The following is a 27,816-nucleotide window of genomic DNA, read 5'->3' as shown; positions in this document are numbered from 1 at the left end:
GGATAGAGGGAAAGATGAATGCAGCAATGTACAGAGACATCCTGGATGAAAACCTGCTCCAGAGCGCTCTTGACCTTAGACTGGGGCGACGGTTCATCTTTCAGCAGGACAACAACCCTAAGCACACAGCCAAGATATCAAAGGAGTGGCTTCAGGACAACTCTGTGAATGTCCTTGAATGGCCAGCCAGAGCCCAGACTTGAATCGATTGAAAATCTCTGGAGAGATCTGAAAATGGCTGTGCACCGATGCTTCACATCCAACCTGATGGAGCTTGAGATGTGCTGTAAAGAGGAATGGGCGAAACTGCCCATAGATAGGTGTGCCAAGCTTGTGGCATCATATTCAAAAGTACTTGAGGTTGTAATTGCTGCCAAAGGTGCATCAACAAAGTATTGAGCAAAGGCTGTGAATACTTATGTACATGTGATTTCTTAGTTTTTTATTTTTTAATTAAATTAGCAAAAATCTCAAAACAACTTTTTACACGTTGTCATTATGGGGTATTGTGTGTAGAATTTTGAGAACAAAAATGAATTTATTCCATTCTGAAATAAGGCTGTGACATAACAAAATGTGGAAAAAGTGAAGCATTGTGAATACTTTCTGGATGCACGGTATATGTATACATACATACACACACACACACATATGTGTGTGTATATATATATATATATATATATATATAATTATTGCTCTGGAGCAATAAAGTTAAACTGATCCTCCAGGTCCGGTGCAGCCAATACTGTGCATTCCTGACTGGGCGCCGCTGGTAGCCGTTCATTAAATATGGCGGATCTGTGAACAGGGCTATTGGGTGGTACGGTGGAACCTCGGACCACCCCCGAGTTTCGCATATGACTGTGGGTGCTGGCCTTCTATATATCTGATGTATTACATACACTGCACTATGTATGGCTGGCCCTACTTCTGCATATAACGGGTTACTGTGAGTGCTGGCCCTCTATATATCTGATGTATTACGTACACTGCACTATGTATGGCTGGGCCTACTACCGCGTCTACAGGGTTACTCTGAAGCATCTCTATGCAAATGAATGGGGAAGCCTTCATGAGGGAAAAAAATGAAAAAAACACCCTGATGGTGAATACTCCCATTTCTGACAATAAAGTTTTTTAACCTTGATAATCAGCCCGTTATACCAAAAGTTTCCATAAGGTGGCAGGTCAGTTGTATAGTACTCAGCAGACTTGAGTACAGTACCATCAATAATTTCCAGAGTTTAATTCAGTCAGCAGATGTCACTGTTTACAACACACTGCTAGTACACTAGCAAACTATATACCCTACACAAAACGCAACATAGAGATATTGTTAAAACTCACCAGCATTGTAACATACAAGGAAAGTGGATCTACTGTACCACATCTATGTAAAGTTGACAATTGAGTTTGGTTACATATATCCTTATTGTTGTTTATATAAGCTTATAAATATATTGATGTTTTGACACAATTGGCCTGCACAGGATACATTTTAGGAGCGGTCACAGGTCAGGTGTTCCGTATGAGGGACATTGCTGCCCCTTTACTAAGGGCCTGATTCAGCTTGGATTGCATTTGGTAATACGCACACAATCAGCCGGTTATTGCGTACTGCGCATGCATATACATCGCAGTGCGCATGCGCGAACCGGCCACTGCGATCGGGACTGCAATCGCAATGACCAGGCGAGTGATAGACAGGAAGTCCTATGTAAAAGGAAGTGTCAGGGAAAAGCATAAATTATCCACTGCGATGCACTGCGCAGTCTGAGGACACATAGCGTGAGCTGAAGTTAGCAATTTCTAAGTAAGGTCAGAGCTTGTGCAAGTGTGTGTGAGGCTGCGATGGTACTCGATTGTTCTGATGGTTTCACAGTCCTGCTAAACATTATGGATGTGTGTAAGGTAAAGTGGGCGTCCTTGTGTAGTGCTGCGGCTGCATGGATTAGCATACTATCGCAGTTGAACTGCTTGTGTAATCGCTATTGCAATCGCAGTTGCGATCTGTAGTGAATCAGGTCCTTAGTTTGCTGTTTTTTCTGTTTGTGGCAAAGGGACACTGCTGGGAGACATTCAGCCTCAATGGGGTTCGTGTTTGTTTGGGTTGTTGCTCCGGCTGCTCTGGATTCCGCGAACAATCCAAATACATATTGGTAGTTAAATGGACTTCTGACAAAATGAATCCTAGGGACCCGGATAATTAACATGTTAAATAGATTCCTAATTGTGAAAGGCACATAATAATGATCAGCCTCATTCTGCTCTGGTGAAACTTGGTGCCGACTTTATCTTCTGTCCAGAATTTTGTTTAGTGTTTTCAATTAACACAATCTTTCTTCTTCTTTTTTCTACGTGGGCTCCCACCCCACTTCCTTCCTGGTCCGACTAAAGGATTTCTTCTCACACCCTCCTGAAGATACGAGGAGAAATCCGACTAAAGTGCTGGCCGTGCGGCTGTTTGCCGGCTTGGGGCTGCGCTAACAGCCCCGCAGCTGGCACTTTAGTCGGAGAATGCCAGTACTAACTACTAAACACCCAGGTTAAGTCACGAGAAACGGCATTTTCCGACTTAACATCGCACAGAATTGAATAGCTCCGGGAGCTCCCCCCCCCCCCGGGGCTATTCAGCATCACTTTGAATTACGGGCAATGATACCTAAATGTCTGAGGTATTGGCTTCCTTTTGCTGTACCAAGTGTTTTTTTTCTGGACCTCTGCGCAGGTCATCTGATTCTTGTTTCTCATTCTCTCAATAAACGGTACTTCTTTATCTTTGCAGCCCCCTGCTGGAGGCGCTGGTTACGCTACTTACATATCTTCACTAGTCAGTGAAGATACATAAGTTACGTAAACATGAGGAAATACCATTCGGCCCCTTGCGGGCTCGCTACGCTCACCATGCTGCGGGCACGGTGGCTCGCTTCGCTCGCCACAAGGATATATTCCCCCTCCATGCCCACTTGGATGGTAGGAAATTACGTTGGACACTGGCTGATCTATACGCTACTTACGTATCTTCACTGACTAGTGAAGATACGTAAGTGGCGTAACCAGCGCCTCCAGCAGAGGGCCGTAAAGATGAGGAAGTACCAAAAAAAATCTATGGCCCCTATTTATTAGCGAGTTTTATCACCAAAACGAGTGATAAATTTCACTGTGTATGATAAATGGTGCTCCAGCCAATCAGCTCCCGACTGTCATTTTTCTAACAGTTGACAGTTGGGAGCTGATTGGCTGGAGCACCATTATCATACACAGTGACATTTATCACTCGTTTTGGTGATAAAACTCGCTAATAAATGAGGCCCTATATTTGTTACATTTTAATTTCTAGTTGTTTATAAAATCAATATGATATTATGAAAAGATGATATATAGAGGAAAGCATCACATATTTTGGTGGCAATTTAAGAGAGCAATGTATGTGCTTGTAAGGCAGCTCCGGACGGTCCGTCCTAGAGTATCAGACAGCACTACAGAATAGGACTAAGAGCCCATTTATCATTCAATATTTGAGGTAAAATCCCTGAAAACAGACGTTTTCGGGGGTTTACCTCAAATACTAAGTATCCCCCGGATGTATGAAGGAGGGACTGCAGCAGGTATCTCCGATCCCTCCATTGCCACTCGCAGCCGCCTCTCCCATAGGTTTCTATGGGGGATGCGATGCTGCCAAATGCACCAATATCCGGAATGCGAAGCATTCCCGATATTGGCCCCAGCAGCTAACGCCATCTGAAGATAGCATTAGCCGCTGTAGTCTATAGTCACTTACCGCATATCAGCCAGCGGAGGGATATCCCAGATCCCTCCACTGGCAATGGGCGCCGCTCATGTGCAGTCCGCTGGACTGCGCATGCGCAGCAGCCCCGAATGCACTCCACCCACATCGCAGCCCGTCACCTTGCATGTGCCGGTTAATACATCTGGCCGCTATGATCGCATTTTGCAATGCGATCATGGGCGGTACTGCATGCCCTGATCGCATTGCAAAATGCGATCATTAATAAATGGGCCTCTAAGTAACTGCCCATCACTCTGTCACCCAGTAGATGAGGTGTTATTGTGAGTTTTGGTTGTTGTCTGCTGAACTGATCCTTTGGCCCCGGCATGTGGTTGGTGCAGTTTGTAAGCTGTTTTTTTTTCATCCTTGTGAAAAATATATGACCAACCGGTTCCTCCAAGCAGGGTGTGGGTATGTAAGTCTGCTAGGGCATCACCTTACACACAGATCCTCAGCAGCACCTCACAATGGTGTGAATCTAAGACACATGGTAACTTCCTCCTCTCCCAATAAAGCCACTTTGTACTGTAATCCCATTAAAATAAACTCATTATGACACTGAGGTCAATGGGGTTAACCCCTTCTCTGCTGCCAAGATGGAAAAGCTCAGAAGCACGTGACGCATTCTGATTTGTCCTGCAGTGCTCGGATGAAGTATGGCAAAATGTTTCTAGGATTTGTGTTTATTTAATTAAGGAACAGAAATGTACAACTCAAATGAGATTTTATGAACTGATCACTACATATAGAGTTATAGACGGTCCAGCCTAATATATAACAGCGATAAAGAAGACTGTAAGGAGAACTGTAGTCACATTGCTTTTTTCATACAGAAATTATGTTAATATATTTCTAAACTCCTCTAACTGATATTTGTATAATCAGTGAGTTCTGATGTCATCATTTCAGTGATCATAAGGAAAACCTGTATTATTATAAGGAACAATCCAGCCTCTACTGTAAAATACTACAGGAAATTAGAAGTCACCTAAAATTCATGTTATAAAATTACTCAAGTTACAGCCTTGTGCCTTTACAGTATATGATCACAGAACTCCTCAGTTACTTCTTATCCATATATAAACTTTATAAAGCTTCCCACCTCCAAATAGTGAAAAGCGTGTAGGAATTCTGCAGAGCATACTTGCCAACTCTTCCTGATTGTCAGGGAGACTCCCTGAAATAGCAGCAATCTCCCTGTCTCCCTGAAGAGTCCAGCAATCTCCCTCATTGCACCATACCCTCATTATGTAGCTGTTATTTATCAAAAAAATATAGATATATACATTGAAATGGGATCATTAGTATAATTTTCCTGCATTGGTTATTATAAGGCACAATGATCCCTATGGCTACATACATTTTCTGATAAGTATCAGTGTATTTTCAGTGTATTTTCATCAAGAAGATCTTACTAATTGCTTAGGGGTTCATTTACATTGGGATGTAAATCAAGTTTATGACACGCCTCTCAGATATAGCAGTACACGCCCACTTTTTTTGCCGTGCTAATAGGTGCTGCTTTCCCAATCTCCCTGAAAAGCTTTTTCAAAAGTAGGCAAGTATGCTGTAGAGTACACTAGGTGCAGACACACTACCAGGGTCTATGTATTCGGCCCAGTATGGAGGAAAAAATGTCTAAGACACTTTTAAAAAGATAAAAACAGTGTATGTGTGTTAATGTACTCTTACATGTATAGCGGAGACTATAACCAGTATCTATTTCATATAGATATAGAGATACTAGCACATTATAGACACGGGTAGGTTGATTTGGCCTTTAAAATTGTTGCAACTTTAAAAATATGGGTTAAGTTCCTGGAATCGCACCCGTGCTTGTATCTCGCACTCTATTACATGAGGCACTTATTTTATTGCCTCTAACTATAGATCAGTATTTCCCAATCTCAGTCCTCAGAGCCATCTAATAGTCCAGATTTTTAAGGATAAAGATGCTTGAGCACAACTGGTAAAATAAAAATGGCTGAGGTGCTAATTAAGTAATCTGTGCTCAAACATGGATATCCTTAAAATCTGGACTGTTAGGGAGATTTGATGACCGGTAAAACACTGCTCCAGAACTTGTATTAGACAAATGGGAGTTGTATGTTATGTCAACAGGTATCATATAAAGGTTGCCATGAGAATGTTAACATGGTCGAAATGTCGACATGCAGCATGTCGCTATGCTTACTGTGTCGACAGTAATCATGTCTACACAGATGATATATCGATATGATAGACAGTCATGTTACAAGCAGTTCCAGTGCAGATGTCTTTACGAGCAGCGGATCCGGAGAGTATTCTCCCCTTATCCCTAATCCCTATCCTTACCCTTTTCTCTCCTCACCCAGCAGCATAACCCTAACCTCATGAGCGCAAGCTAATATTTTCTCTTACTGTACTTTGTGGGAGACAGGTGATCTCTCTAGCTATAGCAGCTCCCACTTAGATTTAGTCACTCCAGATAAGCGCATGGTAAAAACCCCCTTTATAACCCTAACCTCCCCCTAGTGCATAGCCCTAACCCTCTCGAAGGTGCCTAAACCTAAGTGTCGGCATTCTAAAAATGTCGACATTTCACATGGCGACACTTCAGATGTCGCCATTGTGAACATGTCAACATTCTGAGGATGTCAACATGGTGCCTGTCGACATATTGAACCATGTCAGGATTCTAGTGTCAGCATTGTGGTGTCGATATTATGAATGTCGACAAGGTAACTGTTGACAATGTGACCGGATACCGGATACCGAGACAAACCCTGGTGCTGTATGTAATGTTGTTGCTCACTGCACAGCCTCCACCTCCAGGCCCAAATCCCAGCATGCTACAATCGTATCTCTATTTGATCCAGCACCATACAAGTTCTACAGCTTTGTTGGGAAACAGCAGGACCGGTCTGTCCACTTTGAGTATGGTTTGCCTCGTTCCTGCTGCAGGGATGAAGGAACTTAAACCTGTTCAACAAGTTTGTCAAAAAGAAAGAAAAAAAAAAAAGACAAATTTATTTTATTTGCGTGCTTGGTAGGTGTGCGGTCGGACTGCTGGTTGTTTCATGATAGTCCCAATTTTAAGTGGTCGTCGAGGCTGGGTGTTCGGGAGCTGTCTCTAAAGGACATGTAAGTGAGATGTGTGTTGTGCATTGGCTTTATAATTAGTCAGCAGCTCAGAGATATCACACATACTCGTACACTGTGATACTGCAGGAGAATGCAGGACTATGCAGTTTATATTATCAATATTTATATATATATATATATATATATTTATATATATATAGTAAATAGGAACTGTGTCTAGACTAGGGGTTTTACCAATTGGAATATAATAAGTAAAATCATTAAGTTTGCTGTAAATAGCAGGGGCTTTTTTTTTTTTACAATTTCTATGTGCAATGAAGCATATTGAGGGACACAACAACTTACAATATATCATCGAGAGCCATTACATAAGGTGTACTTAGCAGCTGTGAAGTAGTGCCGAGATTTAAAAGCAGCACTGGGTGTAATATATATATATATATATATATATATATATAGTGAACCCGATAATCAGCGGCACTGAAGGTCTTTCTCAATCTAACTGTTTAATAAGCCAACGTTTCATGGCTTCTATGCCCTATTGCCAAGTCATAGAAGCCCTGAAACGTTGGCTTATTAAACAGTTTGATTGATAAAGTCCTTCAGTGCCGCTGATTATCGGGTTCACCTACAATTTGGACAGAGGGCACGGAGGCGATGGTGTAATTAGTATGGAGTAGTGCCGGACCATTTTGGACTTGGTATATATATATATATATACATATATATATATATGTATATACATATATATATATACACGTGTATATATATATGTATATATATATATATATATACATATATATATATAAAATATAGGACTGGGAAAAAGAGGTTACTGCTGATTGAACAATAATATTATATATGTATGGTTCTATATATTTATTTGCATTGTATAGTCTTTGGCTCTCACAAATAACACTAAATAAAATTCCCTGTTGCACTCCTCAAGAAAGGGGTAATAAAGATAATAATGTTGTAAGGCGGTATGAAGGAATCAACAGCAAACAGTCCAATTTAATCTTACATTTCAGTATATGAAATTCTTGGGCATGGTCTGTCCCAACTCAACAATGCACGGTGCAAGCCCACTGTATCATGCATGCCAACATTTTGGCTGCCCCCTCCAAGAATTGCACCATCACCCCATTCCCACCCCAACCCTCCCCCCCCCACACCGCCCAATATAACTCTTCCGTGGACGGCTGCCAGGGTGGGTGGGAGGAACTTTCTGACGGTGACCCCCAAAGCAGGAGACTTGCCCTCTCTTGCGGGGTCGGGAACACCACCTGATTTTCCGGAGCCTCCCGGACATTGCGGGAGAGCCGGCAACTCTGCCCTTTATATATGTATATATTACTTAAAATCTGTTTGTATGTGTGTGTGTGTGTATATATATCTATATAATATATATCTATATATAATATAGAGCGAGAAAGAGATATAGATATTCACACACACACATACAGGCAGATTTTTACATATAATAATAGTTTCTTCTAGAAGTACATATTTAAAAATTAAAAGTCAATTAAATTAAATAAATTACACCTGGCCAAATCGTGAAACCTAGACCCCATCCTCTTACCACACAAAGCCACCTCAGCACTTTAATATCTAAAACAGATAACTTTTCTGTTAAAGTTACACATCATTAGTACTCCAACATGACCCTTTCCATTAGGTACAGAATGCTCTGATCCTGGAATTCCTTCTTACATTATGATTGCAGACACCTGTGTTGAAACACCTGTCTCATCAATTACCTAGCTCAACACAGGTGACTGCAATTATACATTAGATGGGAAGGCCAGGAGCAGAGCATTTTGTATCTGATGGAAGGGGTCATCATTATAATATGTCTCAAGCTCTCACCCCAAGTGTTAATGTACGCATTAAGATTTCAGTAAATCGTTAGAACTGTTTTACCTCCCAATATTCCAATTTTCTCGGGAGAGTACAAATCCATCTGCCACGAAGAGGGCTGACTGTAATTTACAATAGTGGGCATGTCTTGGTACATCGAGGCTAAGTTTGGATTGATCGGGGACATGGCCTATTTTGTCCCGATTTGACAATTTAAAATGCTGGACGTTATGAAATATGTAATCGAGTTCATTGTGATATATAGCCAGCTCCTCTCTCTAATCTAACTTTACTTGGATTACTACATTTGGGTACATTTACACGTCTCAGATGCTGGCTCTTCTTTCACATGCCATTATTCTGTATATTCTAATTTGCCTCTTGTAAATTGTTATATGGCACAAATATGTTCTCTAATTCCAATGTTGAGAGTAAGGTAGAGCTGTGACATTTTCCAGGTCGGTGAAAATAAGCGACTTTGTCCGATAATATAAAGGAATGGATTAAAAAAACTGAAGAAAGCGAACAGAGAAATAACAATGTATATTGCAAAAGTTTAAGCCAGGGGTGGCCAAACCAGTCTTCAAGGTCAAGTTTTCCAGACTATCTGTGGATCTGTAGTTCAGTTAAACTGAGTGCACACTATACGGTGTACCCAGTGAAGGTGCGATGCGACGTAACAATACATTGTGTGTGCCGTACACACTACACAATCCAGTGTATAAAGGTGCGATGTCATGCAGCATGTAACAGCACTACGATGATCCGTGCATTGTCCCATCTGCTGTGCAGAACAGCAGCTAGGACGATGCGATGAACGACCATTGTAACGACTATATGATGTGTGCGATATATATCGTTCTAATCCGTATCGGAATGATAGATCCTATAGTGTGTACCCAGCTTTAGGAATGGATGCAGCACAATTTTTAAAATAAGACAGTTATGCTGGGTACAAATTATCCTATGTGTACCCAGCACGATATCGTAAGTGGCGGGTCCCGACATCGGCAAGGCATACACACTTGCCAATGCCAGGAGTGACGGTAGCATGGCCCCCGCTGACGATATCGCCCGACGGACGATGTCACTGACAATGCGTGCGAGCGCGCATCGTCAGCAACATATCGGTCATATACTGCCCGATGTGGAAGATCGGACGACATATCATTTAGTGTGTACCCGGCTTTAGGAATGACTACACCTGTGCACCAGATAGGTAGTTTGGAACATGTGAAGTGTTAGGGGTCCTTGAGGACCAGGGTTGCCAGTCCTGGTTTAAGCAGCCCATGTGAAAGCTAATCAACTATATCTAATAATATACATATGAATGTGAAAATCCACCTTAAAGAGTCTTGTATAAATTCATATTAGTTTTAAAGAAATGAACTGGCCACGCAGTAGCCATATTAGTGTGATTTGTGCATAAAGGCATAATATTGAAAAACTGCCAGAGGTCATGTGATTATAATATTTCAACAAAAGCACTTACCCTTCTAATAACAATTTTGCATGAAATTAAAATAATGGAGGGAAAAGACTTTCTTTAATGTGAAATTCATGTTTGCTTGCTTTTTTTTCTTAATCATCACTTTGTAAGAGTGCTCTTATTCTGAATAACCATGATTTCATGTGAATCTTACTTTTACGCATTTGAGAAATTCATATTTTAACAGTAGTGCATTCAAATAAGGTTTTAAAATTCTAGATAAATGTTAATCTCAGAAATCAATTTAAACATTTTTTTTTTTAGTACATTGCAAATCCACAATAACAAATCAAACCACTTTTGTAAATATAACCACTATAAGGGTGCTCACTCCACATGGAATTGGTTCGGTTCGATTCCCGGCAGCACCTGGCCGACAAAAGCAGAGTTCCCGGCAGCGGAAGCCCAACAGCGCTGGAAATCCCGATCGTCGATATGTAAGTACTTACTAACCTAACCTAACCCCCTAACCCTCCTTAGGGGTGCCTAACCCTAACCTCCCCCCCCAAGTGCCTAACTCTAATCCCCCCTCTAAGTGCCTAACCCTAAGCCCCCCCTTCCCCGCTGCCTAAACCTAAGTCCCCCGGTGGGGTTGCCTAACCCTAAGTCCCCCCTGGGTGCCCTAAACCTAACCCTCCCCCCCCCCACGGCTGTCCGCTCGCGGTGCCCGGCATCCCTTCGATCAGGATGCCGGGCGCCTGTCTCCTGGCGTCGGAAAAATGTCAGGCGTCTACATCTAGACGCCCGGCATTTCACCCTCGCCGGGATATGACAGTCGGGAAGCCGGCTGTCGGTATTAAGGCAGCCGGCTTCCTAATTGTATACCATCCACAGCCACCATATGCATACTTATCTAGTCTCCCAGAAGGTGTGTGCCACGCACCATCGGAAGAGTGAGCAGAACTTCTGCTTCCCGTCCCCTTCCTAGTGCAGTGGGCAGGATGGGGAGATAATACCGGGAATCGCGGCTCTGTATGGAGGAGAGGGGCTAAAATGACACAAATAATGTTGTTTTAGCCACTACCTATGGAGCCACAATTCATAACATTTTGTTGTGGTGGGGTAGGGCCTAATTATGTAATTTGCCCGTTCCCGAATTAATCATTTGCATCTTCTCTCCATATGGTTCAAAAATGCTATGCCATAAATATGACTGTAGGGTACATAAATTGGGGGTGCTCGAGCCCCCACCGAGTTGGCACAATTGACATGGCTCACTGTAAGTTTGGGGGTATGTATCCACTCATTTATAAAAGCCATAAATAAGACTCAAATACTATTTTGCATGAACAAAGAAAACATTTTAATCAATAATATGGGTGGTCCTAAAGTGATAGTAGACTGGACTTTAAACTTAAGTGAGGTCTCCCATCTAGATAAGTATTCCCACAAAAAGTTTTGCAGAGCTTTTTTACAGGGGCAGTTCCTAAACTCAGAGCCGTATTCAATTTGAGCGGACCCACGATACTTTTTCGCCTCCCGGACTTTTCGCCTACTTCGCCTGTTTTGCAGGCGGAAAAGTATTGCGCGCGTGCCCGCGTATCGCCGTATTCAATTTGATAGTAGGCGAAAACGGGACCCGGCAAAACTTAAACAAGTGGAAAGTACTGTCAGATTTGGGGAAATCAGCCTTACACCCCCCAAAAGATGCTCTGACATGGGGGTTAGCTATGGTACCACCCGATTTGGCGTGCTGAAGGTATTTGGTGTTTTTAAACGGGCTCAATAGCTGCTAAATAGCGCTTTTGTATAAGTGGTGCGAATAGTTTTCTGAAGTTTTTTTTGCAGAAGATAACTTATCCCAGCAAATTTGGGGTACTTGAAAGGGGGGTCAGCATATTTTAAAGTTGATAAAGTTAAGTTTAAAAAAACTTGAAAAATCCAACTGCCGCAAGCCCCTGCAATGAAAAAAACACCTGGGGCATAGTTGGGGACACCTCCAGAGTCAAGTTTGCTAGTTTTTAACTTTGTCCCCCAACATTTTTTTTTTCGCCCCCAAATTCAAAGTGATTTTTTTGGGTGTTCATTAGTGTTTTTTAAATTTTTTTTACACAGTTTACCTTTGGGGGACTGTCTGAAGGCTGCACCCGTATCGTTGCACCCAAAAAACCCCAATTCTGCACTTTTTTCCGCCACCTATTTATATGCGATACTTTTCCGCCTATTACATTGCACTGAATTTCCGCCTATACGGAAAGTCTTTCAAATTGAATACAGCGATACTTTTCCGCCTGGCGAAATGACGTCATCGGCGAAAAGTTTCCGCCAAAAACACGCAAAAACATCTTTTCACCTCAAATTGAATACGGGCCTTAGAGTGTGGGTGTACCCCAACTTATGCGCCAGACTTATTTGCATATAACTAAATGCACTGCAAGGCCACATTTCTTCTCGTTCTTAAATGATCCACTCCGTCTCATAGCTCAGTGATGTAGCAAGTTCTTAGTGAATGTATAGTCAGTATATGGCTGCCTTCACTGTGTGTAGGTGAAAGATCCACATTAATGACATCCTGTCTATTTATGACTCATACATATACATTTCCCATGAAAAATGTGGACAATACTATATAGAAGAAGACTTCTTGGCAATAGACTTGCTTTTTTTTTTAATTAAAGGGTTAATAATTGCACATATCAATGGCTATGGAAGGAGCCTAACAAGAGAGATGTAACCTGAGGTTGGCGAACCAGCTCCTATGTTACCCCGCAGGAATGCAGGAGTATATACATCACATAAGAGAAGCTTTGTACTCACACACCGAGCTGGTGGAATGTCTCAGATTAAATGGCACTGCCCTGTCACCCATGCAGGAAAAAGGAAAAGAATAAACAGTCTTTTGTCTCCAGGTCGTTGAAAATAATCAAACAAACATGGTGAAAAAGTCAAACAAATAAGAACACTATCATAGCTTTCTCAAGCAGCCCCTGCATAACATGCTATTTGTGATCGCACTTTCATTCTTAAAGGCAAACTGCAAACAATTTTGAGAACACCAGTGATTTTTAGCATTTTAATTTTAGTGATAACTGCCATGTGTACTAATCTGCCCGAGCAGATGAAACATACTACTTTGCGACCATATTGGTTTGCATAAATCAACTACCGTTTGAACAAATGGCATTTCATTATTCTTAAATCACTTTGGGGGAGATGTACTAAGCTCAGGAAAGTGATAAATTGTAAAGTGATAAACTATCAGCCACTCAGCTCCTAACTGTCATGTTCCAGGCTATGTTTGAAAAATGACAGGAGCTGATTGGTGGGTATTTTTTCACGCTGCAATTTATCACTTTCCAGTGCTTAGTACATCTATCCCTTTAATATTGTAAAAATAACTAAAAGTGTAATATTATTATATTTTGTACCTATAATGCAATGTTCCACCATAAAATACTGATATATAATTAGCTCTTTGAACAGCTTATACATTACATGATACTTATATATAGCTCCTCATCTTTCCTGTTATATTATATTAATCAAGCACATGGCCATATACTATGGGACCCTGAAATGCCCAGTGCTTTGTGAGCTTCTGCCTCTATGGGGTGTTAAAATTGCTAATACTGCAGATGTAATTGTTTTCTGGAATATTGATATTAAAGTAACCTATACACAGCAGAGGAGCCCATATTCATGACAGTGTTGCCTATTAATGTACTAGGAATGTATACTTAATTATATATAATGTATTGATATTTGATAGACATCGGTTACAAAAACCCATGGCTGCGAGTTTTCGCTATTCATTTAGAAAATCTGTGTTAAAGCAGATCTCAATGGGAGGTAACGCAAATTTTACTTTGAGCTCCTTTAGTAAGTGAAAAGTAGAGAAAAATCTTTATTTTAAAGAACAAATGTCGGGACTCTGGTACACCCCTCCCAATGAATAATCACACACTTGGAGGCATTGGCCAATAATGTCATGTCGTTTTTCAGGTGATTTGCTGTAAAAAGCTCAAAAAAGGGTTGAATTATGTGTATTTTTGAACTTGTAGATGGAATTTAAAAATGTTTTTTTCACATTATTTTTGATACTTGCTTAAAATAATTAAAATTCACATTAAATACATTTTTCTGTACCCCAAAATTATATAGAGACTTTGATTTGGTAAAAAAAACACTTTCTTACTAGAATTATTATACTGTTAAAAATTGTACACCTTTTAAGAATCTCAAATACTTTGCTTATGGCCAATAATAGCCTTCTATACTGTTATCCAATATTATTTGCCCCTTTTTGGAGTTCAGGGTAATTCCTTCATGCACATCCCCAGGTCGCTCACTGTAGAATTAGCATAGCTCGTCAGACCAAGCATGCTGACAATAGCCTGTAAAGTGTGTTAAATTGATCCACTGTAAAAACTTGGTGAATTGCAGCTAATGCAATTTTTTTTTACGACCCGACACTTCGTAAATAAACCCCACAGTATTCTGGTACAGAGAGTACAGTGGGAGCAGACCTTCAGACCCAGGGCAGAAGATGGAGTTGGTTCTGCTGACAGCGCTGGAACACCTGACAGCCTTGAGGTGTATATGTTTGTTTGACTGTGCTTAGCACTATAATGTAAATTGTTTTGAAAATAAAACAAATATAGTCACTCTGAATTTTGTTATTAGATAACACCTAACGTCACTCTGTGACACAACTGATCTTGTTATTTATAGTAAAACAATTTCACTAAGCAAAAAAATGTTTTATGCTTTGTTCAAAAACCAAGCATTTGAACCCCCCCCCCCCTCCCCCTCTCACCTATAGATGCCCTGCAATTATTCATGGACTGCTTATGAAAACTGCAAGGGGGGCATGCATGCCAGTCATTTTCTGTTAAAAACAGAAATATTTAAAAAAATCCCAGCTACTTCAAAACAAAACAGAAAAATAACAAATATATCAGGCATATTCCTCCATGGGGATAGGAAATTATACGCGTTTTGAATAGGTATAATATTTTATAGTAAAATTGCCAGCAAGACAGATGTCAGAAAGGAATGTTTCAGATCAATTTATACTTTGCTTTACTTCTTTCTCTATTACAAAAAAATATTCCAATAATTACAAATAGGACTGTCGTATAAATAGGTAGGATAAAAATAATCCGCATAACAATGCCCTGAAAGACACAGAACATGGCACAACACAAATACTATTCTCCAGGATAGATTGGGAGGAATTATGATGCATTACATTTTTCTGCATTGTTCTAAATAGAAGGTGGAGTTAACAGTCCTCGCAAGTTCAAATAGACAGTCATCATAAACTGAAAAAACAAGTTCTGTGCAATGTTGGCTGTCTTTATAATGGGTCAAATGACCCACAATTTGCATACAACAAAAACTCAGCTGCTCCATAGAGCTTATAGTGATAAATAGTTCTATTTAGTGACGAAAGAAAACTCTCAAGAATGCCTTAAAGTAAATATTGTAAACGGGTTAGGTAAGAGATCCCGGCGGTCGGGATGCTGCTGGTCAGAATTCCGACAGTGGCATCCCGACAGTCAGAATCCAGACACCCATAAGGAAAGAAGGTAAGAGTAACCCTTACCTCTACCCCTAAAACTCCCTTCCCTAGTGCCTAAACCTAACCTCCCCCTCCCCGGCCCGCACTCTAAACATAACCCTCCCCCCTAGTGCCTAACCCTTATCTGCCCCCCTACTGCCTAAACCTAACCTCCCCCTATCAGCACCCTACACCTAACCCTCCCCCCTAGTGCCTAACCACCCCTCTAATGCCTAACCCTGCACCCTAACCCTCCCCCTAAAGGCTCATACTTACCTTCGGGAAGCTGACGGTCGGGATTCTGGTGCCAAGATCCAAATGCTGTCGGGATTTCGGTACTGGTATTTCGCCCGTCGGCATCCCACACACCGGGATGCTGACTACATCCTGTCATTCTACTTTATAACATGTAGCTGTAAATGATTTAGGGTGAATCCCTTTTGTATCTCATGTATCTCATGTATAAGATACTCTAGGACACACTTCCAGTGTATAGCTGAGGTCCTACTATTAACAAAATATCAGAGATGTGTTATGTAGATATTAGCCAGCTTGCAACGTTACCTTCTTGTACAAACATATGCAATTCCTGGCAGCATAGCAGGTTCTAAACCAAGCAGATTCATTCCTGGAACAGGATTCACATAAACAATATCTGAGTCACTGCATCACTAGACTATTAGGCTAAACTTGGACTTTGTAAAATGCAGAAAGTCGCATATTGTTCATATCCCAATGAGAAAACTTATTGCATTTTATTTAAGATGAATGCACTGTATAATGTGTGACAGGCAATGCACACATAAAGTATTCCTGTTATAAAACTTATGTTAGACCTTAAGTTTAGCCCATCCAGTATAATAACTAAGCAGTTAAGATAGCTGATGAAGTTACTGTATGTCAGTTTTTGTGATGCATTAGTAAAGCTTCCAAGAACAAGTTCTGTGCAATGTTGGCTGTCTTTATAATGGGTCAAATGACCCACAATTTGCATACAACAAAAACTCAGCTGCTCCATAGAGCTTTATAGTCATAAATAGTTCTATTTAGTGACGAAAGAAAACTCTCAAGAATGCCTTAAAGTAAATATTGTAAACGGGTTAGGTAAGAGATCCCGGCGGTCGGGATGCTGCTGGTCAGAATTCCGACAGCGGCATCCCGACAGTCAGAATCCAGACACCCATAAGGAAAGAAGGTAAGAGTAACCCTTACCTCTGTCCAAGAACACATAAGGCCTGAGTCAGAGGTGGAAGCAGCGTTACTTTTGGTCTCAAGCAGTGTTTTCAGTCTGCGCATGCATCTAAGTCACAATTCGCATGTGTTCCAATGGTTACCGCTGGGGGACGCAGGTTGAATTTGAGAGAGAGACACTATACCTTTTTGATCCCTCCACCCCTAAACCGGCTCCTTCCGCCGGACCTCGGGACTTTGTGCGCCTGCTTGAAGCCCAGATCACGCGGACACACTAGCACTGCCAAGTCAGTCTCAGCAGGGAGAAGGGGATGGAGAAGGCAGTGGATTTTTGGATCAAGTGTTTCCGCACCCGAGCAATGATGAATTGCTCCAGTGAATGTTTATCTACTGCTGCAAGTTAGCTACTTAATTATTGGGGGTCGTCCAATACTAACGTAATGAATGGACCCCATAGAACATTTAATCATCACTTGTGTTACCTATTGTACTGTATAATTTATAACACTGCTACAAAATAACACACTTGGAATACATTAATCAAGAGGAATCACAGAAGGATACATTCAGCTGTTTTTATCTACTTATTTCTTATAATACTATTTAGTCTTTGATTATTTAGCCGAATCTATTTTGCCCTTATATTTGGGGTAAATGCATAACGGATAAATATAATTTTGTGTACTAAACAATGGAAATTACAGGGAGTAGTAACAAACTCTTTATTTGATTGATTTTTACTGCGCACCTTAAACTCTTATTTTAACTATTATGTAATGAACAGAGGCCCTGATTCAGAGCTGGACGCTCTGACAGAGCGCTCGCTCTGAATCAGGGCCGTCCTTCCTAATTTTAGAGCGGCCTCCTGGCCGCTCGCATAGCTGTGGGTGACCACCCACAGCTATAGCAGGTGGCCAAAAAGATGGTCGCGATGGTCAAGACCATCGCGACCATCGGGCTTGCGACGAGACCTTTGTGGTAGGGTCTCATTGCCGCAAGCCCTGGAGTGCTTTCGGCTCTATCAGAGCCGAGAGCACTCCCACTGACATCACTTGTGATGTCAGTGGGGCCGGCCCCAGACGGTAGGCGTTCCCATGGAAGTGCCTCCGTCTGGGCAGCAACACCCCCGGCGCGCCGACCATCGACAGCACGCCCCCTTTGTAGCGAGACCCATAGTGACGGCTTGGCCGTCGCTATCCAGGTCTCGCGCATGTGCACGACAGAGCCGGCTCCCTCGTGCGCATGCGCACTGGGCCAACATCGACCCGCTTGTGAGCGCTCAGCGCTCGCGAGCAGGTCTGAATTAGGCCCACAGTGTAGCACACCAAGCAACTCACTTTACTCTCTTCTTCTCCATACAATAAAGTACTTTTTAAGTTGCAAGGGTAGCACCCCTGATATAATCATATATACTGGCTGTAGTATTAATGGTTTATTACATAATTATACAGTCAAAGAAGAAGCCTTACCTTATTTGAAAGTCACATTATAAAAATAATTTTTGATGCAGGATACTCTTCTTCTCTTACTACCCATGTCGGTAAGGGCTCCACTGTGAAAACTCTGGGCAATTACTTGGATTGAGATCTTACATGCATGGGCCTGCTGTTGTGTTACGATCACCATCTTGTACATTTTATGCCTAAAATCATACTGCCTACTCTTCATACTTCGCTTCCATCTTGGGTCTTCACACCCCAAATCTGTATAACCTTTACATAGGGCCATATCAAGGTTTGTAGGCACCCCCAAGGCAACTGACATGTTGGGGTCTATGACAGTAAATTTTTAAAAATGATAGAAAAATTTTACTAATAATCAAAAATCATGCTGGGTTTTAAAGTAAGTCTCTGTCTATCAAGAAGACATTGTCACTGCAAGAACTTGACAGGCTCGTACATTTATTGCTGCGCTGCTGCACCAGATGATGGAAGCAGGTAGCAGTGGGGATAAGTTGTATGGGCCTCCTGATGTTTTGGGGCTCCAGTTACCCCATCCATACTCATCTGGACCTTCCTTTATTCTTACCAAACCTATACCACTAATGAATCAGTTACACAAACAGTATATAACCATCATGCACAAGGATAGTGGTCATAAAAAAAAGGATTGGAGAGCAGATCCTGTTCAAGAGAGCTCCAGCTCTAGGCCATTTTCATTACAATGTCCTATGCAATCAGACAGCATTATATTTTCTTTTATCCAGCTAGAATAAAGAAAGTAATTGATAATACATGTATCTTTGATTCACTAATGTAAATGTAACTGATGGAGCTCTAGCTGTCAAAGAACTACAAGTTCCAGAACACACTGATAGTCAATGCCTGTCATGCAAAGAATTATAGTTCCACAACAGGTTGCTGAACTTGGACTAATGTTTAATTATAATGGCCCTTAATAAGATGACATGGCAGCATTGTATGGATGAGTTAATTAGCTGCAAGGTTCTCATGGAACCTCGTGCTACTATAACATGGGTTATACAGGAAGAAAACCTTGATCGATTTTGAATGTGAGCAAAAAACAAGCAAGGTTTTCCTTTAGCCAATAGCCAAACACATTTTTCTGAAGCTGACTACACACAGGTTGATGATCCTCTAGCACCGGGATTAATATCCCACATAAGTATGTAGCAGTATTTGAGAGGATCCAGTAGGTCCTGTATACAGATAGTATGACTGGCACAAGTTATTGAGATTGGACAGTGGTCACTATGGTCTACTGCTGGATGGTTTTACAAACATGCCTGATAGTGATCCCAGGTAGAGTCTAGTTATTGCTGTTGTTTTTAGCTAATACACAATCAATATTACAGCAGATTCATCTGGTACTCACAACTATTCATTGTCATAGAGCAATAAGTGCAAACCCTCGGTTTTGCATGTCCTGAACATTGAGATAGAGTAGTACATGCTAGTAGAGAAATATGAGGATAGGGTGGAAATTACAATTTATGATGATGAGAGGGTCATTGTCTACCGTATGTATTAGTGTAAGACATGACATAGGTGCGAGATAGTGAACTAATAGGAGTCTAGTTATCCTGTATTCACTGACCATCACTAGACCCTTAAGAACCCCCTACAACACCATTCTATACATCTACTGTACATCTAGGAAATCCAAAGCCAAAAGATGCCAATCATCGTTCCACACCAATGAAAGGGTATTATTTTCTTTTTTAGTGTAACTATGTGGACTATGACTGTGACTAATGCTGTGTGAGTGGGGCAACCACCCAGGATGTAAGGCTGTAGGGGACACATGGAAATTAATATTTAAGATTCATTTGGTTACAGTTTTCCTCCTTGCCCTACATGCTAAAATTTCTAGTTATGGTCTGGATACAGAAGGTACCATGTTTGTAGTACATAAAACACCAAAATGTACCTCTTGCTAGAATCTGGTCACCTTAGTTACCAACTGTTTAAATGCTAAAGACTGCCTCAGGTTTTAGAGATAAGTTCCTGTAATTGTCCCTGTGTTCATTATTGATAGATAGCATGGTAAAATGTATATATTTATACCTTATTTTCTGGCCTTTGTATGTTATTATTTATTGAAGAGAAATATTAAAAATAGGGAAACATTTATTCCCTACCATATATGTCCTTTCCCTTACCCTCTCTTTTCCTGTACTCCCTGTTATGTATTGATTGTTAACTAATAATAATTATAAATTGATGGGGACTGTAGAACTCCAGGGTTTATCAGGGAAGAATCATGTGAACCACCTCAGTAACAAAGGGCCTCTGTAAGCTATCTGTAACTATTGCCAACTAAGGGTCATCTCTTATATATGGTTATAGTAAACACTTATGCTGTATACACACTTGAGCGAATCAACGGCCAACCGGCCATCGTGCTAACCAAGCGGCCGATTTGCTTAGCTATTCACACTTACCAATCGGCCGCTTGATACGTCTGGCCATACATCGCAACAGGGCGGGAATTTAAATTGCGGTCAGTGAGTCGTCCGTACACACAGCCAGATGTACCGATATAATTCTGGATGATATATCGGCATTGTGTTGCAGGGCGGACCTGATATGCCTGTGAACGACGTCGACCACAGACATATCGGGTGTACACACCTGCCGATGCACATACAATATATAATTCGTCGTACGAACGAGCAACATAGGCCCTGATTCAGAGGTGCTCGCTATTTGCAAGATCTCGCTCTGAATCAGGTCGGGCCGGGTGTTTTTTACCCCGGCCTCCAGGCCGCTCGCTAAACTGTGGGTGACCACACACAGCTTTAGCGGGCGGCCTGAAGATGGTTGCGATTATCGCGACCATCGGGCTTGCGACGAGACCCTTGTGGTAGGGTCTCGTCCACCGCAAGCCCCAGTGAACTTCCTGCTCTAATAGATCAGGAAGTTCACTACTGACATCACGTGTGATGTCAGTAGAGCCGCCCACAAACGGCAGGCGTTCCTTTCGGGAACGCCTCCGTTTGTGCAGCCACCCCCCCCGACCCGCCTACAAAATGGGGCGAGCTGTCGATCAACATCGACAGCCGCCCCGTCTTGAAGTGAGCCCTGGAGCGAGTGATTTCTTACTCGCTCCGGGGCTCACGCACGCTGCATGTGCGCACTACCTGGCCATCGACCCGCCTGCGGGCGCTATACGCTAGCGAGCGGGCCTGAATCAGGCCCATAGTTTGCAATGGGAAGACTCACATGGAATTACATTGGAAATGTATAAAAAAATCATGTTTTTGTATCTTGCTCTTAAAGTGTTATATTTACCTCCTTATAACAGTATAAAATTCTGTCTCATCATGTTGAAATGTCACACACACAATGCATAACATCTTTTGAGTTTCGAGTTACTTTAATCTAGTAAACTACTTCCACACTATACATAGCAACTAGCCCATACTTTTTGCTACACACCCAATATTCCAAATGCTGAAGTATATGGAAGCGTCAGGCAATGATCATATAGCCCAATCACACACCAAACCAAGTATAACTGTATTGGTGAAGAGACTACATAGTGTAGTCTTTTGCTGAATACGCCACAACAACAACAAATCTTAACTTTCCTAAGAAAATAATAACAGGGGCAAGCAGTGAGCATTTTCAATTCTGTAGGTATTTAAATAACATACATATACTGCTTCAATGTATTTGAAATATTTCTCTCCATTTTATACTCTTTCTAATTATTGTTCATGTTATTTTTTGAATCAAGCCCCCAACTGTACACTGTTCCTTATCTATGGTTGTTCCTGATCAGGATTTGCTCCTCTATCTTTAGGAACTGGAATGTGGTTTTGATGGCTGATGGACGTAGCTTGTCTTCCCAATTTTTCTTTCTTTAATATTATGATGTAGGATTTCAGGTGGGTTAGTGTAGGAGAAATATCTTTCTTTGTCAAAGCTGCATGTACCCTTGTCCGGTAAGCTGCATGTACCCTTGTCCAATAAGTGGCATGTACCCTTGTACGTTAAGCGGCATGTACCCTTGCCTGGTGAGGCAAAAGTTGTATCCAGATATTTATATGTCCACTACACATCACATCACAATTTTCACTCGAAAAGTAGCAATTCATAAGGAGCTTGACTGTTGCAAAGGGTGAGGCATGGGCAGATCAGAGTTGTTTTCCAACTAGAAATGTGGTTGGTAGCCATTAAATGAATAATTTTGCATAGTTATATTATATTTTTCTACTTTCAGTAACATGTTTGATGGTAAGACTGTTCATGATCGTATCATTTGTTTACCAGTCTATGATAAACCCTGCACAACTGCATCATGTCTTGATTATCTCGGGGAATGGGCAGTAAGCACATCCTGCACTGGCCTTTTTCTCCCCGCTGTTTAATATGTGGGATGCTAGAGGCTCTTTTTTTAATACAACTGTGTCTTTCCTCTTCTGTTCCCAGGGCAACAACTGAATGGTTATAATCTAAAAGCTGTGAGCAAGAAGCGTGGCTTCTCCAGGCACCAATATGGCTAATGACAGTTTTAGCGAAGCTCTGCACAGACTGAAGGATATCCATGACAAAGAAGTGTTAGGTAAGACAAGTTCTAGTAAAAAAGGACATAATGGCATATTTATCATTAAATATTTGCGGCATATTCCCCAAAAACACACATTTTCGGGGCATACCCGCAAACATTAAGTATTTCCCAGATGTACGTTGGAGGGATCGTATGATCTATGAAATCTACTGCAGTCCCTTCCTTTCCGACACACAACCCCCATAGGTTCACCAAGCTTTGCATTCTGGTGATTGGCCCCGGCAGCTAACGCCATCTGAAGATGACGTTAGCTGCTGTAGTATATAGGCTACAATTCACAAAATTTACTGGGAAAGGGTTTCTTCGGGAACCCTCCCCAGCAATGGTCACCACACATGCCAGTAGACCACGCATGCGCAGGAGAAGCGTAGTGACTGCTGATATGGTCACTTTTTGAGCCCTTGTCCCTGCATGTGCTATTTAATAAATCCAGGTGATATTATCACATACTGCAATGCAATTTTGAGTGCTAATATCGCACCCACATCGCATATACAGTAAGGCTCATTTATGACCTTGTGCTGCTTCTTTATATCAAATGTGCAACTAATATGTTGCATATGCATTTTATGGTGCACAATCATTGTCCAGTCATTTAGAACAGCCCCATAAAAAGGGTAAGCACCTATATTTGTGAGTTGCAGATTCTTCAGGAAATGCCAAGGCAGAAACAATGAAAGTATCTTAATTTGTTCCCTTCATGATTACTCCTTTGCATTTCCACAGTTGCCACACTCTTATTTACCAAACCTTTTATGGGAATGAGATGAAATCTGTGCAGTGTTGGCTTACACTACATATAAATAAACCAAAAAACACATTTACAATTGAATAAAACACATTTACATTTGAAATGTACACCCCCTTGCAGAGGGTGGGACCTGGTTTATATCACCTCTGAGCAGACAAAAATCAGGGATCAAAATGTTATTTGCCCACTTGTACAACGGAGAACAATAACACAAATGCTCCTTCACCAGCTCCTATAACCCTTCAATGGAGATATTCTGTATCAGGCCAGAAACATTTTCAAGTATTTAACACTCTAATTGGTCTATTGCAAATGTAAACTGGATCATATAGTAACTGGCAAGCAAACTACTATTAGTTGATGCATGCCTAGATCTATTAGTACAGACTGCTAGTGGAGACTTTTGTGTTGACCACTAAACTTATGAGTAACCCTATGGTTACTCATAATGGCCATCAGAACTGAGACGCTGGAGGCTTTGTAACTGCATTTGGATTTACAATAGCAGACACCCATGCCCCCTCTCGCAGCCGACAAATGGTCTTTGCCTGTCAATCATATGCTGAATAAATCCTCACTGCGATCACAGGACTACTGCAACCATTGTGGCACGTGTGCAGTGTGACTTATACCATGTACAGTTGGGAAAAAAATGTCCATTTGAGAAAACATCGGCATTGCGACCGTCTCTGAATCAGGCCCACTGTATTTCTCTGTCATCACTGGGTCATACTACAAGTGCCTCTTAATAACCTAGACCACATATCAAATCAGACCACTTTGTGAGACTCTATGTAAGCTGTAGGGGCAGATGTGGCATGTTAGGTCAACAACGACATTTATCATGTCGACTCACACTAGATCGGCATGGTAATGTCGACATGGTTGAAATGTCAACATGTTGACATGCTTAGCTGCTTAGCATGTCAACAATGGCCATGTCAACATTCATCATGTCTACAGGTCACTTACCTGCTCCCGATGGCTGCAGCGATTCTAGCGTCTTCTATGGGGTCCCGGCGGCCATATGACATGCAGTTCCAGTGCAGGCGGCAGAGTAGAGGTGTTCCGGTAAGTATTCTGTCCTTATCACTAACCCTACTACTTACCCTCCCCCAAGTGCCTAACTGTAACCGTCGGCATCCTCAGACTGTCAACACTTTACATGTCAACATTTCAGATGTCGACATTGTAAACATGACAACATTTTGAGGATGTCAACTTGTGCATGTTGAATCATGTTATCATTCTAATGTCGACATTTTGGTGTGGACATTATGAATGTCAACATGGTCAATGTCAACCATGTGACCAGATCCCGCAGTGGCTTATGTAATAAACTTTTGTTATTTACATAGCAACCAATAAATTATTTGTTTTCATTTTTAAACTGCATTAGAAAAAATACAACTACGATGTGATTGGTTTATTTATATAGCAGCACATTTATTTATATAGCAGTATTCTGATAACTATGGTGTCTATGTACTAAGCCTTGAAGAGAGATAAAGTGGACAGAGATTAAGCACCAACCAATCAGCTACTAACTGTCACTTTACAGGCTGTGTTGGAAAAATGACAGTTAGGAGCTGGTTGGTTGGTACTTTATCTCCATCGACTTTATCTCTCTCTAAGGCTTAGTACATAGACCCCTATGTCTCAAAGAGGGAGATGAATCAAACCTTCTGAATGAATGGAGAAGTTGCCATAGCAACCAGTCAGAATCTACCTAGCATTTTATATAAAGTACTAGATAAATGATAACTAACATCTGATAGGTCACTATTATTAGTTTCTCCACCTGACCTCTTTAGAATGTTACTATCAACTTTTATTTGTCTGCATTCTATAGTAGCGCATGATCAGCTGTAGACATTTTACCATGCAAACACCCCCTAACCTGCCTGGATCTCACAAGCATTGCACGATTTTAAGATCAAAAATCAACACAAGAACCCCTCTTGCTGGCTTAGATCTCTTGTTATCCTAAGTTCCTATAGCAACACTAGACCCCTATCAACTTGTTTATTATCACGAACATAAGTCTGCAATTATTTTTTTTAAAGGTCATATTCTATTTCCATATACTGTTCATTACAACATATTATTTTCTGCACAGTGTTTGGCAGACGGCAGATCATTTGATGGTATTTCCAATACTTTACTATATAATTCACCACTTACAGAATTGAGTGAGACTAGAGTCAGGATTATTGTTTTGTCAGGTCTTTAGTGACAGGATGAGACATGTTTCAGAACCATGAGAAAAATGTCCTGGGAAAGAGAGAGTGAAATGGGCTGTGTTGGCTAAACGAGTAAAGCCGGTGGAGAGACTGCATTGTTCCTCTCCTCACATAGACAGGCCCTAGGAGAACCACTCATGAATAGACTTGCCTCAGTGCTCAGTCAGAGTTTGTGTAGTTTTAAGCATTAAGTTGTAGCAATTTGTAGCTTTTCTTTTTATTGGGGCTGGATTATTGCACCTAGCGGGTAAAAATAAAAGATTTTGACACATAGTTACCAACTCTTATAACAAGTTTGTCTCAAAGAAAGCAATATTCTCCAATGTATTACATACAGATGGAACAACTGATTATACATCAACCCCAAAACTGCTTGGAAATGACATAGCAATACTAACCCAGACCAGGATGTAATCTTAGATTAGCTGGACTCGCACAAGTTGGGCCTGGGGGGGTGTGACCATGTGGACCATTAGAAAGCTATTAGTCTGCCTCGTGACACTCCACCAAACACCCAGTGCTCTCCCCCCCCCCTTCCCAGGGAATCCTGGATCCATCCCATCAGATTCCCGGGATGAACACACTCATGTTTGGACTGTATATCCCAGTGTGTCCTATAAAGATCTGATAATGATTTATTCAATTTCAATTCAATTATGATGTCACGCTCATTACTGGTACAATTCCACAACAGTGGCTGCTATATTGCAGCATGTGGTTAACTTTCACCTGACATTAGAATACATATGGCATGGAACAAGTATTCAGGGCTTCTCAATGTCAGAGTGAAGGGTGAAGTATAAAAATCTGTTGGAGTTGTGTAAAAAGAGTGAAACTTGATGGACAGGTTTGTCACGTGCTTGAGTCGTTATGGCAGAGAATATTTTCTTGTTAATGAGCAGAAGTGAATTAACGTGTCTGGCAAGCAGCTTACCATCCTGTGAATATACAATCTGTTTGTGTATGACACATTGCTCCTAATATACTGCATAAGTAACTTAAAATCATAACTTCACAGAAAGTCAATGCTATTTATAAGGGAACAATCATATTTTCCATTTCCAAATATGCCATGGACACTTTGCTACTGATCCATGCATCTAACCATGTGATGCATTACATTGTCTGTCTGTGGATATTGGAGAATATGGAGCACTACTGTACATTGATGCCTTGTTGCGGCCTTTTCACAACGTAAAAACTACAGCATATTGTACCCAATATTGATAGAAAAGTATTTTGAACCTCTCACCATGAAGGTGAAACTATTTGCAGATCCTACAAAGCCTGTGCAGTTGTACCCCCTTCTATTTCCACTCTCTGATTTATTATTGCTGTATGTATTATGTACTGTATTATTACTATTTTTTCATTGTATATAGCACTAGCATATCCCATAACACACATTACAATAGAATTCACTCACACAGTTGTAAGTATAGAGTTTGACTTGCAAATATAATAGATTTTTTCTTTGTTTCATGATGCTAAAAGAACCAATTTCGGGCATAAACATAATCAGAAGTGCCGAGTTTCAAAACCCGACGTTTAGTAAGTAAACCCTCTAGACTTGCCTCAGTCTTTTGGGCATTTCTTTTAACGATACTGGATCAGAACCTCTATATACCTCTGCCTGTACATTCTAAAACCCTTCCTATAAACCTCTAAGGATGACGCTAATTTGCGTACGCAGTCATACCATAAATAAAGACTTAGACGTGGAATCTGTGGTTCCACAGCACAAGTGTTATTCAGATAAAAGTTCAGACAGTTACACGCAATTGATCAAGACACAATTTAGGCGCAAAAGGGCAATTATACAGACCCAAGTACAGTATACATACGCAGGCGCTTCCGGACCCGGAG

General features: G+C 41.2%; 1 protein-coding gene across 1 annotated transcript in view; it reads left to right on the top strand.

Moving 5' to 3' along the window:
- The first annotated feature begins 6,830 nt into the window (after nt 1-6,830).
- The window catches only part of RBBP8NL (RBBP8 N-terminal like), a 71,916-nt gene continuing 50,930 nt past the window's right edge, over nt 6,831-27,816 (top strand). Inside the window, exons 1-2 of the mRNA XM_088482902.1 lie at nt 6,831-6,913; nt 22,818-22,950. Coding sequence (XP_088339028.1) covers nt 22,884-22,950 — 67 coding nt within the window. The 5' untranslated portion in view covers nt 6,831-6,913; nt 22,818-22,883. The remainder of the gene's footprint in view (nt 6,914-22,817; nt 22,951-27,816) is intronic.

Source organism: Taudactylus pleione, unplaced genomic scaffold, assembly GCF_031769625.1.
Source record: "Taudactylus pleione unplaced genomic scaffold, aTauple2 ptg000018l, whole genome shotgun sequence".
Classification (NCBI taxonomy): domain Eukaryota; kingdom Metazoa; phylum Chordata; class Amphibia; order Anura; family Myobatrachidae; genus Taudactylus; species Taudactylus pleione.
The sequence above is the reverse complement of the archived record's forward strand: the minus strand, read 5'-3'. Positions and strand labels throughout refer to the sequence as shown.